This window comes from Prinia subflava, chromosome 15 (assembly GCF_021018805.1).
Source record: "Prinia subflava isolate CZ2003 ecotype Zambia chromosome 15, Cam_Psub_1.2, whole genome shotgun sequence".
Taxonomy (NCBI): Eukaryota; Metazoa; Chordata; class Aves; order Passeriformes; family Cisticolidae; genus Prinia; species Prinia subflava.
The window spans coordinates 8,415,239-8,432,059 of record NC_086261.1 but is presented as its reverse complement, the minus strand read 5'-3'; the positions used below and the strand labels follow the sequence as shown (position 1 = coordinate 8,432,059).

General features: G+C 43.7%; 1 protein-coding gene across 1 annotated transcript in view; it reads right to left on the bottom strand.

The window, feature by feature from the left end:
• The window catches only part of CEMIP (cell migration inducing hyaluronidase 1), a 104,279-nt gene that overhangs the window by 25,939 nt on the left and 61,519 nt on the right, over positions 1–16,821 (bottom strand). The window contains exons 7-13 of the mRNA XM_063412538.1: positions 15,520–15,590; positions 14,697–14,792; positions 13,958–14,079; positions 11,660–11,801; positions 10,639–10,830; positions 2,640–2,815; positions 1,905–2,114 (exon numbers count right to left, since the gene is read on the bottom strand). Coding sequence (XP_063268608.1) covers positions 1,905–2,114; positions 2,640–2,815; positions 10,639–10,830; positions 11,660–11,801; positions 13,958–14,079; positions 14,697–14,792; positions 15,520–15,590 — 1,009 coding nt within the window. The remainder of the gene's footprint in view (positions 1–1,904; positions 2,115–2,639; positions 2,816–10,638; positions 10,831–11,659; positions 11,802–13,957; positions 14,080–14,696; positions 14,793–15,519; positions 15,591–16,821) is intronic.

The following is a 16,821-nucleotide window of genomic DNA, read 5'->3' as shown; positions in this document are numbered from 1 at the left end:
ACCAAACAAACTTGATCAGATTGCTTTAGTCCACTAGGGCTTTCTTTTCAGCCATCAGCAATAATGATAAGGTTAAAAAAACCAAGACAAAACAAGTATAGGTAGAGCTTCATATTTACATATTTTGATACACGAAAATCAAGAGGGATTATATTGACTAACTACTATCCTAAATCATAAGATTTCTATTAGGTGCCTTGTCATAGAGGCAAAGGTATGATCATTTAGGAATTGTCGTTGTTCAATAACAGCAAGAGAATCAAGTTGCTTTCATCAACCTGTCTAAATTTCACTCTGCCATCTTGGCTGGAAAGCTTGAGCCCACAGATTCCTGTGCCACGGATCCCCCATGCTGCCCAGAGAAAGCACAAGAGACAAAACTATTTCCAAATTCTCTGCATGAACCCGTCCATCTGACTGATAAGAAAAATGCCAGGCTCTGGGTATTTGGTTTGGCAACAGGGAATGAAGATCTCACGTTAGATTCAGAGGCTGGATCAGCAGCTGTCTAGCCAGAGGATGTGTTTATGGTGCCACTGGTGACACCAGTGTGACAGATGAAACTTGCAGGGCTGCCCTGCCACTCTGCACATTAATTGTGTACTAAGCCCCCCTACTGGCAGCTTCAGATTGGGCAAATGCCACCTGACCCCGAGTGACTTATATAATTTATACAGTAAAATGTCCCTTTAATTCAGAAGCCATGTTCATTTGCTGAGTTTTCAAGATCATGTTATAAACTTAGAAGGACAGAGGTCAAACCCAAAACCTCAGATTCATAAATAGCAGATAAAAGCTGTTCTGCTTCTGGAACTGCAACTTAAGTGCTCTTTTTTCAACTTCTGTGCATTTTAATTATGCCTGGGACTCTCCCTTCCAATGCTGGCACTTCTAGAGGTATGAACTCCTAATGCACAGTGACCAGCCAGGTTACAACTCCCAATGATGTGTTTCCACTTAAAATTCTGTTATATATAGCAGCAGGACCCTTGACAGTACAAATTCTCCTCTTCAGGGCTTGGATACACTTCTTTCTTTTGGAATACACTGCCATTGCACAGAATGGGTGAGAGTCCTTTGCCTAGAGAAATCCTGCAAGATCCTTTAAGATTTCTTTGAAGATCATCCAGTCCCCCTGGACTCTTCTGCCCTTCAGGACCTGTCTCTCAAGGGATTCTGTCAACCAGGTTCCCAAACAGGCCAAACTCTGCCCTCTGGAAATCCAGGGCAGCTGTTCTGCTTATCCTCCTCCTTACTTCTCCAAGAATAGAAAACTGCTATTTGAGATCACTATGTTCAAGACAGCCTCTAACCCTTACATCACCCACAAGTTCTTCTCTGTTCACAAACAACAGGTCCAGCATCCTTATCCCAAAAACAAAGGCACCTCTAGATCTGGGGAGAATCTGAACATGTTCCTGACATCTCTGGTGTGCTGTAATTTTCTGGTATCCATCAGTCATCCTAGAGATCTATCCAAAAGGATTTCTTGTTATGGAGCACAACTCTAGCAAATCACAGCTCTGCGAGTGCCTAATGTTATGACTGGCATTGCAAACCCAACCCTTTATTACAGGAAAGACAAGGCACACTTAAAACTTCTGATTATCCTCTTTAAATAGCAAACTCTGTGTCCCCAGAAAGATCCAACCACTCATTACAGATGGGCTGGTCTGCAGACACTGCAGCACCCAGACAAATGCTCTGCCCACTGCGAGTCACACACAGCCCTCAGTGCCACACTGGCAGGTTGAGATACTCCTTGAACACCCAGTGTGGGAAGAGTCAGGTGTTGGTTTTAACAATAAAACACACAATTCTGCAAGAATTAAGCTGTATTCATGCTATGAGGAAGTTTTTTCACTGCTGTCTTTATCTGTAAGGCAGACTCTGGAGCTTCTTACCAGTAAACCATTGGATCCATGGATGGTGACGCAGCGGGAGAAGGTGTTGTGGATGGAGGTATCCTTCACATATGTTGGAGGGTTGTAGCCTCCTTTCTCATCCACATCTCCAGCCATGTGGAAATGAATTGGGTAGTGCCCCATTGTCTGCTGGCCCATGTGTTTCAGTTCTAGACCTTCAATGTGGGTAGCCTTAAAACCAAGACCAATCTGGAGAACAAAAGTACAGCAGTCAAGAAACACAGAAGACTTTTGAGGGCAAGGAGAGGGAACACAGGCATAGGAAGGGTTGTGTTGTATCTGTATCTGTGTATGGAGGCTGAGAAAACCAGAGCTGCTCTTTGATTTCCCCACTGCTGCCACAGGGACATTTAACTTAACTGTAGAAGAAAAGCAATTTATATTTCTCATTTTCCATGGGTTTCAGCCAGCTGGGTTCAAATTGTACTTCCTGAGCTGAGCACCACCAGAATCTAGGGAAAACTGGGATTGGGACGTGGAGACTTTATCTCAGGTGTGTTGATCACCGGCCTCACTGGCTGAGCAATGTCTGCAGGGGCATGACAGGCACTTCAAAGCTGAAGGACAGGCAGAGGGTGGATTTGCTGTTCTGTGGGAGAGGTTTATTTGCTCAATGGCTGCGGAGGAATTTTTCCCTTCCTGCATCTTGGGTTCCTTGGTATGTGAAGGTGTAGCTGGAAGGAGGAAAGGACAAGCAAAGGGCCCCAGGCTTACCTTGATGTGTCCCCCAAAGGTGTCGAAGTCAAAGAAGGAGCACAGCTTGCTGCTGTACTCGTAGCACTGCTGCTCCATCTCGCCCATCACCGCGACGTTGCGGCTCAGCAGCCCCACTTCCGCCCGCATGTCGACGCCGTCCACCACCTCGCCCATGTGCAGGAACGTGGCTTTCCCTAAAGGAACCAGATCCAGGTTCAGGATTACTCTGCCAGGGCTGCTGGCTCCCCAAGGGCTGCCTGTGGTGGGGCTGGCGGGTTGATGAAAGGAGCGACCGTGTCAGCACAAACTGTTGGCTGACACCTCAAAGGAGGGAAGGCTGGAGCACAGGTGACACCCAAAGTCTTGAGATATTTGGAGTGGAGGAAGTGGGATTTTTGGTCTTAAGTTGCTTCATTTATTCAGGGAGTTAAACCAACAGTCTGTTGGACAAAACACATTTCCTACCTTGAAAAAGAACTGCGTACTTTGGATTACACCTGGCTGTGTATGAACACCCAATGCAAAAAAACCCTGGTGATGCAGGTACCGAAAAGTCTAAATCACCAAGGTTAGCACAGCATTTCCCATAGCAGGACACGAGGAGCTGCTCAGGCCCCACAGCACTACTCTCAGGCAAGCATCAGTCAGATCCTGCTAATGCCATGGCTGTTGATGCAAGCAAGGAGCAGAGTGGGCAGAAAGCCTGATAGGAACTGTGGCTTGGGACAATCACAGCCCCCCACCAAGCTTTTGGGCTGTAAAACCTCTGACTCCCTGTCCTCCCAAACCTCTCCATTTTAGAACTACCCTCATGTCTCCAGCTTGCTCCCAAGGCTTCCTCCTGCCCTGGTGTAGTGAGAGACAATGGGATCTTCCATCTACCCCATGCCACACCTCCCTTTGCCAAGCCAAGTTGCTCATAACATCTTCCACACACATCCTCCTCCATGGGGGGGGGGGGGGGGGGGGGGGGTTAAAAGCACAGAAAACTTTCCCTGGCCTGACCAGAAAGGGGGGAAGTCCAAGCAGTGGGGATGTCTAGAAAGCAAAGCATCTCTTTGTTGTAATTTCATTCAAACATATTCCTACTACCTCCTTCCTTCCGCAGGTTTTTGCGGAGAAAAGTCAGTTGGGAAAAGGTTCATCTTACTGATTCCATTCTGTATTATTCCAGTAAAAATAAGTAATAAACTCTTTAAGTAAACACTGAACCTTAAGGAATGCTACACTTGCATGTATTTAATTTCCATGGAATCATTCAAATCCTTAATTAGAAACAAATGGCAAGCCTGAAGACCGGCTATGGCTGCAAAGCTCTCTATGCTTAAGCAGAAGTGCCAAGTCAAAGGGAGGATTTTGAACACTGAAACAATATTATTTTTAACCAAAACACGATGCTTTGAGTGTATAAAAAAGACAAGCAAACACCATTCACTCCCTCTTCTCCTGAAGCTGCAAGCAGTGTAGTTGGATGGCAATACTGGGATTTGGGAAGGGTGAGTGCTCTGCCCTGCCCTGAGACTGCTGCGTTGTGGGAACAGGGTTCACACCACAACATCTGCCTTCTGCCCTGGCACCTCTGCCTCCAAAATCATCTGATCTTGTGAAAAACACTCTCTGTTAACTCGAGCAGTGGGGATGGCCAGGGAGCTGCATGCTCACCACAGAAATGAAGGGCTGCAAGGGACCCCGGATTTGCACCTCACCCACTTTTGCAATTGTCTCCCCAGAGAGTCCTGGGCTTACCCATGCCTGTGTTGCTGCCCTGCAGCCAGTGAACCTCATCAGGTGTGTGGCCAAAAACAAACTCAACCCATCCAAGAACCAGCAGCTTTGCTTCCTTTATTCATAGACATGAAAAAAGCCACTGCAGTGAGTGCCCTCCCCATGAGGATACTCCATGCTGGAGCCTTGGGCGAGTCTGTGAAGGAGCACAGTTTCTCCTTATGGAACTGTTTTTAAGCTGTTATTTTTCAGTTTTCCCCAGAGCTGACCTCTCCTTGATTTAGTGAAATGCAGGAAGGATTTTAGATAATCATAAGAACATACTATTTGAAGCCACATCTCCAGGATTTGTGGCAGTGAAATTAGATAGGCAGTTTTGTTATTCCTGCACTGAGCTCTAGAATAATAAATGTCATGCTTGCATGTATTTAATTTAATTTAACACCAGTCCAGACATGCAAAACAGGGTAAGCACTGACAGGAATGTTAAATACGGACTAACCAGTTTCTAAATATAACTTCTTGGGTGCATGTTTTTCACTCTATGCTTTTGCTGATTTGACATGTTTGGAGATAAAAGCAGAGACGGAAAGCAATCCCCTTCCAAAGTAAAAGCGGATTTCGAATAATAGCTCCTTTAATAGGGTTTTGAAAAACAAACCACTTCTCAAGGCAGACAGAAATTCAAGCTCCCTGCAGCAAAGGGGCTGAAAGAAGCTTGTGGGAGCCAGAGCCTGGCATGGGAGCCCTTGTGTGCTGTAAATGACTGCTGGGAACCAGCACTACAACACTGGGCACGTCCCGTGGGACCAGGAGCACTGTGAGGGGCATTCACAGACACGTGGCACTGCCAGGGAGCTGCCTGGGGCATGTTTGGTGGTGGGCAGGGAAGAAAACCCACAGAAGAGTCTGCTCTGTGGTGAGTTCAGGGAGTTCACATGAGGATGGCAGCGTCTCACTCTGCAGAGCTACAAGTTTGAAGTTGGGCTGCTGCTCACAGCTGGCACATGGAGCCTTCCCAGAGACCAGCCAGGATATCTGGGACCCTGGGCACTGACCAGGGGCAAGGGGTTTGCAAATGGGCACTGACTTGTTCTGATACTAAAAAGGAAAACCCTGTGCTTTGAAAGTGGGAGAATTGTGTTGCTGTTTCAGCATCAAAGGCAGTGCTGTGATTTCCCAACCACTAACAAGCCCTGAGGCCTCTGATTCACCTTCTCCTCCTTTGGGTTAGGGTTTGCTGCATCCCTCATGGATAGAGACTGCCCTGCCAGGCTTGTGCCATACTGTAATCTAAACCAAACACAGCCTTGCACTGACACAGATCATGTCTCCCCACAACAGACTAGGAAAAACTCCCTGGCTTTGCTGCTGCATGTGTCATAGCAGTGCCTCCAGTTAGCATAAATGCAAATGTACAGGGAAAACTTCCTTAATGTGTGGGCTTGCCTGGTGCAAATCCTGATTCAGCAAAATATGAGCACATTTCCGTGTTTATTACTCAAGACAGTGACTATTGAAGTCGGTTGTTGGTTAGGACAAGGTAATTATTAAAAGGAAATATACAAATAAACATAGATGATCCACTCATCAAGGGCATGCTTATGTCAACAAAGCAATTCAAAGCAGAACTTCTCCAAACTGTGCAAAGGAAACCTGCCACATGTGAACCCAGTTATAAAACCTGCGTCTTGGGCCTTATCAGACCTGGGAAGGGTCGGATTTTAAAACTATTTCAACTCCTGCAAATGTGGAAGAGTGCTCAGATCTGGTGAGTTAGATCTCTCAGAAAACCTTCAGAAAAACTCATGCATTCCTAAATCCCCTGGTTCTAAATGGCCCCAACTGCTAAATCTCCCCCTGAGAAGTGAACCCAGCACTTGAATGTCTGGATTTGGTGAAGATAAAGTAAAGCTGAGATTCTCCTGGAGTACTTTTTTTTTTTTTCTAAGGGTTTTTTCTTCTCTTTTGGGATCTCTAGGGATAAGACCTAGTGTCTTAAGGTCTTTTGATGTTTCCTAATCAAGTTTTTAAGGGAAGTGCTGAACTCAAATTGTCTGTTCAACTCACATGATCTAGTGATAGTAAATCCTTCATGGCATCTTTAAAGTCACTTCAACTCACTGCAGAAGCCAGCCCAGATCTGACAGATTTATCATTTTTGCCAAGCATTTGTCATCACTAGTGGTAATACCCTATTGATTATATTTAATAGCAAATGTTCACACTGGCATCTTTCAAATCCTCATTATTCTGAATTATCTTGATGGGGTTTGCCATTGCATCCCTAAGCCACAAACCTGTAACACAGCATGGTTTGGGTGAGCTGGCTCACAGCACAGCCTGATGTCCTAATCAACAAATATTCCTCCAATTCATAACTCTTACATGGAAAATTAAGTTTTCAGCAAGGAGACACACAGCAATTGGGCACAAACTCTACCCTTATGAACTTCTATGTAAACCTGAATGAGATTCTGTCAGCTCAGCTCCCAGGCAATGCCCAAAAGTAGAAGGAGCTCTGAAAGACTGTTAGAAAGGACTACTTCACAAGATTTCCTGATTTCCTGCCCTGCCCTCAAGCACCAGGATAGCCTTAAAAAAAAGGAGCTTTTGGCAAGTTCCAGCCCAAATGATGCCAACTTCTAAACAGAACACCCTAAATCTCTAAAAATATCTGGATTTTGATAGTGGAGTAAATTCTCCCATCCTTACAGCACCAGATGAATGCTGACACAGGCTATGAATTTGTGAGACAACTACGTATTTATACTTTTAATCCAAAGTTCTGTTCATGAACAAGATCACAGTAAACTTCTTATCTCTCTAATATTTGCAACCCAATAAGCAGGATTTAAGGGATGTGTGCTTGAATTCATAGATTCACCAGTATGTGGGATAATTGGAGTAATTATGCCAGGCACGAATAGTTTTTTCATCCTTTATCAAGAGCATATATGAGCACAAAAGAGCATTTCATCATTTCTGTTCCATGGTGAAACTTATCAGCATTAGTAGAAACTTCACACAGAGCAACCAAGATGAAGATAAGCCTTGTTTCCCAGGGAAACTAGACAAAATACTTGATCTTTCCTACTATCCAGTTCTATCATAACAACACAACCCTTCCTTCCTTCCTCCCTCCTCCCTCCCTTTGCCCTGCACTGTTGTCCCTCCCCAAAACCTTGTGAAGTTGGGAGATCAAACAGTTTTAATCTGTTCCCACAGTGAAAATAATCTAGGCACAAGAGAACGACAAGTGAAAAAAAAAAAGAGTTAAACAAAGCAAGCAAGTGGAGGAAAAAGTTCCATTTCAGTGAGTGACCATTTGACTGGGATCAGGACCTGCAGATCTGGGTCTTCAGGCAAACCACACTTACCCATGGGAGCCACAGTTTTTACATTAGGGCATTTAGCACCCAGTAAAAGAGTGCAAAAGATCAGAGCCTGTGTGCCCTCCCTCACTTTCTACACTGAGATTTGCAGATGTCCATGGTTAAATAACTAAATCCTCCTAGAACCCGATGGCAAGAGAGTATTAACTCCCTTAAGTTCTTTTGAAAAGCTCTAATCAATCCATTTCTAGCCAGTAAAGAAAGTATGAGTTTCAGCAGGAAGTATCAAATATAAATAGGACATGAGCTAACTAATGAGTTTGACTTATTTGGCACAATATGCTAAACCATGCCTATTAAAATACTATTAAACTATGAGAGCATAAATTACATTAAACCTTGGTATGCCAAGTGGCTGCCACACCAAACTGGCTGTCCACAAAGCAGAGGTTTTCTGCCTTTTTTATAACAAAGAGACTCTTAAGTAGTTCAGATCTGACATTTAGGTTTCATTTTAAAAATAAATAGAAAGGAAAAAAATAAAGATTAAAAGGGAAATAAATCATCATGGGTAGGAATGGTTTTATCATTTGTCTTTCAAAGGGCAAACTTTTGGAGTTCTCAACTGCTAAACTAAACCTCTTAGGAAAATTAAGCCTTTTCACTTATTACAAATGACATCCCTCTGAGACTCTGGCTATAAATGTCTGTGTGGAAGGTTTTCTCAGAAGGAGCAAGGCAATCTTGCCTACCTCCACAGCAAAGGGCAGGCAGGCATTCATGATGAGTGTTTTTCTACATCCAATTACAAGCCTGGCCCAGGCACACAAGGCCAGGCTGTGCCAGAGCTGCTCACCTGTGCTAAGACCAGGGGCCATCAGTGATCCTTATTCTGGTTATTGACATGTCACAGCACAGGGCAGTGCATGAACTTACACCACAGCCAGGCACAGAGCACCTCAGGGACCTCCCGACAGGGGACAGCTCAGCCTTGCCAGGTTCTATTTCATCTAGACTGAACTTTGATTCAGGCAGATTTTGCTTTGTTTTCTAGTGTGAATGTGTTTTTGCTACAAGAAAGTTGGAAGTGATTTTTATAACTGGACTAAATTTTGCCTTGATTTATATAATCAGTGAAATCCCATTGACGTCAGTAGAGTTGCCTGGATATAAGAAAGGAGAGACTTTGGCCCTGGTGCTCCTGTCATTTGTGGTAATAAAAGGAATGTCTAATTCTCCTAAAGAGCAATCGGAGACCAAGAGCACAATTGCTTTAACAAGTATTTCCACTGCTTCTTTACTTGAAATTCACACGAAAGTTTTTTTTTGTTTTTAACCCATTATTTGTTTCCTTAAACTAAGCTAGCTGTCACTGCTGCACAAGATGAATGTAACTGCGTGAATTCCACAGATCCATTAGATTATGGGAAGCCCAAGACTCCTACATCATCTTTATTTTTACTGGCAATCTTCCAAGACCATTTTCATGATGTGACTTGTATCATACCAGTCTGAGTTCAACAGCTCAAATGTTGCCCAAGAAAAAAATATTCAGCTTGGAAATGCATCTTCTTTGAAAGCACTAGACATTTGAAATCATAAGACTATGATACATCCAGACTGTGAATAACATTTTTCTTGGCCTAATGCACATCTCCAACAATGAATGGCCAAAGCTCTGTGGGGAGGCAGCTGCCAAAGGAAGCACATTGGTACCTTCCAGAAGAAATTGCATCAGAGATAATGCTGAAGTGGTTCATTTCAGAGAACTGAGTGAACTCCATGGTGCATTGGATGTTCCAAGTGCCCTCATGGTTTCTCAGGAACTCTTACTGTAAATGCAGACAAGACCTGTGCCTAGAGCAACAGCCAGTGTGCAAGCAAAGATAAAGTCACAGGCATGATTTACCACCAGGCACATGCTGCCTCTGAAGGACAGCCTCATCCACTACAGACTTTTATACTGCAAAATAATGTTTGCTTTTCTAAATTGTAGAAGCAAAGAAAAAATCCTCATCTATTCACATAAGGGGCAGTTCCTGTGTTGTTTTCATGCTCTGTTTATGAGTGTGCCAAAACAAGGTGCTAGAAGGGAAAGACAGCTTCACAGACTCAAGATAAAATCTCCATTCTGGATTTCAGTTTTATGCTCATGCTGGTAATAGTCTGTGCTTCATCATGGTTATGCTTCTTAATTGGATTCAGTGTCCAGAGGCCATTCTACAATCACTGGACTACAAAATCTATTAATCAAAAGCAATCTGTTTTGCATTTGAGCTGGTCACCTGCAAGAGAAAAATGCTGGGGCTCTACAAAGGCTCCCACTCCTCCCTCTCAGGCTTGCTCTGGCAGCACCCTGCCACTCCATCTCCCCAGGGCAGAGGCTCAGGACAACTCACTGGCCACCAGAAATATTTGGTTAATACATCACCTCTAAGCAATACTCTCTGGAGACACAGTAAACGGGAAACAGTAGCTTCACTAGTACAAAACAATATTTCTAAAATGTAAGATTACTGCTCTCGTTAAATAAAACTTAGGAAAGCAGCCAGCTGGAAATTACTTCATAGCCTTATAATCTCTGAGAGTCTGCTCCTGCCCTAGCTCACTCTTCACATCAGCTGTGCTCATCTGCTTTCTAGGAAGTGGTATTTCAAATACAGTTATTGAAATTCTCCAATACATAACCTATATCTGTTCCTCTTAAGTAAATTCACCCACTCAATAACATGCTTGGGATAAAAATGGGGTCAGCTATGAAAAGAGAAGGCAGAAAGGAACCAAAATCAAGTTAGATGATTTTCAAGCACGAAAGTTATGTATCCCAAAAGCATCTTACAACCAGCCATCAAATTCAGGTGTCTTTCAACATTTGTCAATTCTTCTTGGAGTCACCCCAGTGCAAATGACAGAACTGGTGAACTGCAATGCCTGAGGGATAAGATGAAGCACCTCACCTGCTACCTTGACCTGGGTGGGTCTGCAGGTTCTGCAGGGCAGCACTTGGAACTCCTCTGCCTGGTACATGGAGTAGTCAGTGCTGGCCACCACCAGCCTGTCCCCAGGCTCCCAGGAGCTCACATCATCCACCAGGTTCAGGATCGTGCTGTTCACGTTGGTGTCAACTGTTACCGTGAGCTTCGGTTTCACTGAAAACCCAAAGTGCAAGGGTGGAGGAGTCAGTCAATCTTATCAGAAAAAGCTTACTCCTTCTTTCTTCTTCCCCCCACACCCCTCCTTGGAGTGCCACCAAAAATTATGATTCTCTCATGTTAAAAAGAAAAAAAAAAGTTAACTCCTCCAAACATGTTTTTTTACCGGCTTTGGCTTGGCAAGCAAGAAAACAGGAAAAGTATTTTTCTTTCGTTGCAGGCAGGTGGATTTTCCACTAACCCCAGGACAAATTTAAATGTAGCTCTTAGTGGCTCATTCTCACCACACCCACTTAGCAGCAGCTCTTGTGGGCGCTGGGTGCTGTTGTTTACAGCAGCCAAGTGGTCTTTAACCTAATGATGGGTTTTTTCCAGCAAAACAACGGTCTGCCACCCTTCCCTTCCTGCCAGCACCAAAACTCCTAATGACCTGCCTAATGACCAGGTTAAGGACAGCGGTGTCGGAATGATTAACTACAAAATGAAGTTTAAGTTTCAAACCCTGTTGCCTTCACACATTTTGATTGACTAATCCTACGTCATCCATAAATGTTTTTGTAAAAGACAAGGAATTTACAGAAAGAACTTGCCAAATATTTCCCACAGCCTTGCTGGGTATTTGAAAAACCACCCTGCTGCTTCTGTTAGTGCTCAGGAATTATTCCTGAGATAAATCTGCAGTTCTGTCTGAGTTCGTGTCTGTAGCCCAGCCAAAGATTTAGCTTGGAAAAATCACAGAAGTTGTTCTGACACCCTGAAGGAGGCAGTCATGGGAGGCCAGGGTTTCTGCTGCTCTCTGCTCTGCTTTTCAGTGATGGGCACATACCAGCTTTGCCACACAGGAACCTGACTCTGTAACTGCGGCAGCCCTGGCCTGTCTGGTCCTTGCCGTGGCACAGGAATTGGTAATCGTGGCCGCCCTTGTAGAACACCTCAGTGGTTAAATCCTCTCCATCGAGGGTCATTGCCTGCAACGAGGATGGAAATACAGCTCAGGTGTTGCTGTGAGGTGAAGGCATTTCACATCTGAGCCATCAGAAGAGGCTGTGCCTTGTTTTGGGTGATGGCACAAGCGCTGCCCAACAAACCCCCGGGACTGCGCTCCCCAGGCAGCATTTCCAGCTGCTGCTCACACACAGCTGCTGCTCAGGTGCACGCCCTCCTCCTGTGTCTATGCTCAGACCATGGGCTGTTCTGGGAGGAGTTTGTGAGCTTCACAAACAGCTGCCTCGGTGCCCTAGATTTTCTCTTGACTTTGGTTTGAGGGCAGATGGAAACATTGAACACGGATGCTTGCATCCAGATGAACTCATGGCTTCAAGCCTCTGCCCTTCACTCATTCCATTGCTTGTGGCTAGACTCTGTCTGAACCTTGCAGAAGAAAGGGGGTAGGCGGTTTATTCCTCCATTGCATGGATCAGTCTCTCAAAAAAACCCCGGGAGTGCTGCAATACTGCTGCCTGTTCCAAAAGAAACAAGGAGAAGTGGCCTTTTCTCACAGGCAAGTACCAGCCTGTAGAGCTGCCTTGAAATAAAAGGCTGTATCATGCCAAGAAGCAGTGAGATATGTAGGCTCTCTGGTGTTCCTGCTGGGGCAACGTCTCAGGGTCATGTCAAATTCCACATTCTGTCTCTAGAGCTGGCATTTCTCTCTTTCACAAAAATGTGGTGCATTGCGTCGGGCAATCCAAATACCACGTGCATTTTGGCAAGGCACCAGGAGAAAAGACATCTTTCAATGAAGGGTCTGATCCTGATTCTCTCACTCATGCAGGGTTTCCTTATTGATGCATCCACCCTGCTGCCATGTGTGGAATTAGCACTGTCAGCTGGAGGAATGTGCCTCTGGCTGTGCTGTGCTTCTGTGATTATCATCATATCTTCAATTCTCTCCTGTTCCAGAGCTGGGGCAGGCCAGCTGCTATAAATCAGTGTAGCTTTATAAAAGCAATGAGCAGCACCAGATTACACCACGTGAGGATTTGCCCTAAGATCTGCAGGATAAACTGAAAAATGTCTCACTTTTAATATATATGGGGGGAAAAAAGTAACTTATTTCACAGAAGAGGAAAGAAAAAGTTTTTTCTGGAACAGAAGAATATCTTTCTTCTTTCTGTTTTAACATGCATTCTAGAAGAGGATGTATTGTAAAAAAACATCTGACCCCTGTTGTGAACTAATTGGTCACTTCTCCTACAAGTATATGGAAGCAGAAATGAATGTGGATTTGGTAAGACCTGGCAGAAAATTATAGGGCAGTTTTTTCCTTTCTGTTCAGGAGAGATTCTTTATAACATCTAGCCCTGGAAACTTTCACTCATACAGTCAGCATTCCCATTTACTTCAATAGCCACATTCTTGTGGATAAGAACAACTCTACTGGCTCAGAGCACACACGAACCTTAGGCTCAGCCTCACACAGATGTGAAGGATTTTATTGTTTTTTCCTAGGCAATGCTTCTGCTATAGTATTTTTACCATGTAGACATAAAAAATATGTGATGAAGATATATTAAAAAAATACCCTCATTTCTTGCTGGATTTTTTTGTCCTTAAAGAGACTTTTTGCTGTGTCAGAAAAGGTATCTGAGTGCTCCTCAGCATGCTGGCCTGATGGCATAATTATAATGTCTAGCTGCAAACAGAATTCAAATTTCTTTCCACAGAGGTAAAACAACTGATTCCAAGAAATGGACGAAAGCTCACCAATATTTTTGATAACCTGCTAGAGCTGGTAGTCACACTATCTTGTTACATTTTGTGATTTAATTTTTTAGGTAGGATCCATTCCAGGACCATTTAAAACCTTTGAAATTTTCATGTGCTTGTTCCTTTTAATCTTCCAGCAGGGAACCACATATTTCATGATAGCATCTGTGCTGTCCATGTCCCCATCTGTACACCTTTTCATGCCAGGAGCCAGAATTTACTGAAAGGAGCTCAATTCTATCAAATTTGTCTCAGAACAATACGAGACTTGATCTTGTTGGTTACATATTAGAGTGGTAAAATAATCGGTGTGTTTTATATGGAAACAAAAATTACTGACAAGCACAATTATTTTGGGGGGCTCAGTGTCAGTCTGAAGACTTGCCCCTCTAAAATGAGTGGTAAGCCTGCCTACCTGGATGTCAATGGGCTGCCTGCAGATTTTGTCAGGGTGAGCAGCTTTGAAGTCAGACAGCTTCTCCATGTCCTTAGATCTCGCTTTGTCAGGCCTCTCAAACCACTCTGTCCATTCTACATCTGGAGACAAGTGCAAACAGGTACAGTCATTTGAAAGCCAAGCTTAATGAGTGCAGCAAAAATGCATGAAGCACAATATGATCTCAGATATTATTCACAAGTTTCTTCACTGGTGATCTGATTTGTGCCTCTTCCTGCCAGTCTGTCAGACACTTTTAATGTTGCTGTGAAGTGCAACCAGCCAGGGGAGAGCAGAGTTATTAAAAGCTTCATAATTGGCATGTGCACTGTAAGCATCATTAATAGATGCAGGTTTTGGATCTGTGTCTTCCTTAGCTGCCCTCTCTGATCTTCAGATCAAGTTGCACCAGTTACTGTGTGTTTGAAGCATGGGCAATGATGACTGTGCAGTGAAAAGAAGTCAGAGGTTGTGTGTGTGATCTCTGAGACCATCAGAGATGGAATTTCATACCCAGTGCAGAAAAGGAGAAAGGATCCCACTTATTCAGAGGCTCCTAGAGACAACTGGAGAAAGAATCTGTGGGTGTTCATTAGTTGGGTTAATGACATAAATAGCAGCTAGCAAGTCCATTCTTCCCAAACGGAAAAGGATTGCAGTAAAAAGGATGATTTGTCAGCTGTCTGCCACCAAGTGAAATAGTCCACAGACCCCTTACCTTGAACCCACTCGCTTGTTGAAGAGACGTTAAAATATTCTCCATTCTCAGCTTTGAATAGTTTGGATACTTTGGCCACAGCTGACCCTTTATGACCTGTTAAAAAAACCCAAGTATTAGTAAAATCATTGAAATCAATTGGTAAAATCATTGGATGCAGCTGATAATAGTAAGAACTGAAAATGTAATGGTCTGTGTATGTATTTGCATTTTTTTTTAGACAACATTATTCAAAATTAGCCCTGCCCAACTTCCAGAAAAATTTACTAATATTGCAATGAGGCTTCAGATGATTTTGTAACTGCAAAAATCAAGAGAGGATAAAGCCCACAGTCATTTGTCATACATTGCTATTTTTATTTAATGTTGTAGCAAGCCTTGTTCATGTCAGGAGAAGACAGTCTCAACAGTGTTCAGCTTGCAATAAAACAGTTTCACAGGAGGATTTGAGGCTACTAATTCAGGATACACTGATTAAATTTTCAACTGGTGTGAACTGGGTCTGTTCCACAGATTTGTGTCTAAAGAGAGGCAATGTCTGAGCTCAGTGAAGTTACATGGATTTACACTGGTGAAGGATCTCACTTTTTATCTAAAGGTTTGGATAACCTAAGCTATCCCTCACTCAGCTGCCTCAGAGACATTAGTGGGAAGAAAAAATATATAGGAGAGTATTCAATTAAATGTGACAAACCATCAGTTTCTCATAGCTTCAGTGTAATGCAACAGGAAGTAAAAAAAACACTGACCAAATTAATCTCAGCTCTATAACTCCAGTAACTTCCAGAGACCACATCAAGACAGAATTTTGTGCATTAAATACCTTGATATTCAATGTGATCTTCAACAGAAGAGGAGGGATTTCCTTTAATAGTAATAAAGCTCCACGGGTGTCTGGAAAATGAAAATGAGAAATGATCAAGTTATGTCAAGTATGAGATGCATATTTCTTATAGCCCAATGTTCTTAGATTTCTCAGAGGCACCACATTCAAAACAATCTGATTAGTGTCACAGGCAGCTTAGCTAAAGTTAAAATTATCTTAACACTCTATATTTCTCCAGTAAATATATCAGAAGAGACGGAATTCTGAAGACAAATCCCCACTTAAAACATGCCTGTAACAAGTGTATTCGTTTTTTAAATGAGTGTTTTAAGAAACTTGTGTATGACAGACCCAAGAGACACTGGCAACTCCTTGGGGAGCCTACAAATAAATCCTGTGTGTGTGTACATGTGTATACACTGAAGAATATGAAAAGAAACCACTTCTGCTTAAATAAATTTAGCTCATGCTGAAACCTTGTATATAGCAATTGTCTTTGGAATGACCCGTGAGAATTTCTAATAGACAGACTGGCTGGCAAAGGACAATAAAAATGCTTCGATAGTCTCTGCATATCTAGTTTCCTTCTTTGAACACTGAACAAGGATAAAGGTTTATGGCTCTGAATTGTCTATTCAGATCTGATGCTGTGTCAGAATTCAGTTCATTACCATCTGATGGTTATTGATCAGGTAGGTTCAGTAGCTGTCAGCCACCCTGGAGAATGACCACAGGGGTGAGAAAGCAATGGAGACAGGGATGAAAGTGCCTCCCAGCCTTGAGGGTGAACCAATTAGTAGGGGTCAGGGAGGAATGTTGTCTTCAAAGTAGAATTAGTTCAGGTATATCTGCTCTTAATGACTAAGAGAATAAAAATATGCTTTCAGGGTGGTAGGGAGGCTGTCCTGACTTTAGCAAAAACTCCCATAGATTAGGTCATGTCTCTGTAGTTATAAACATCTGGTCGTTTCAATTACATCAGGAGTCTTGCAGGTCACCTTACGTTGGTGCAAGCGAAGTTCCAAACCACTCTGGGCCTCCAGGATAAAACACATAAAGACATTGACAGGGAGCCACTAAAACACACCCAAATCACAGGTGCCATGAGCTGGGTTTTCCTGGGATTTGCTGCTCTGGGAGCAGCAGGGCAGGCTCAGGGTGAGCACTGGTGCAGCCCACGCTGGGCCATGGCCCCAGTGGACGTGGCTGCAGGAGGGGACCCTGTCCCAGCAGCGTGTCCTCAGCCCCAGCACTGGGCAGGCTCAGGGGAAGCTGCCAGCACCACTGCCCTGGAGCCTG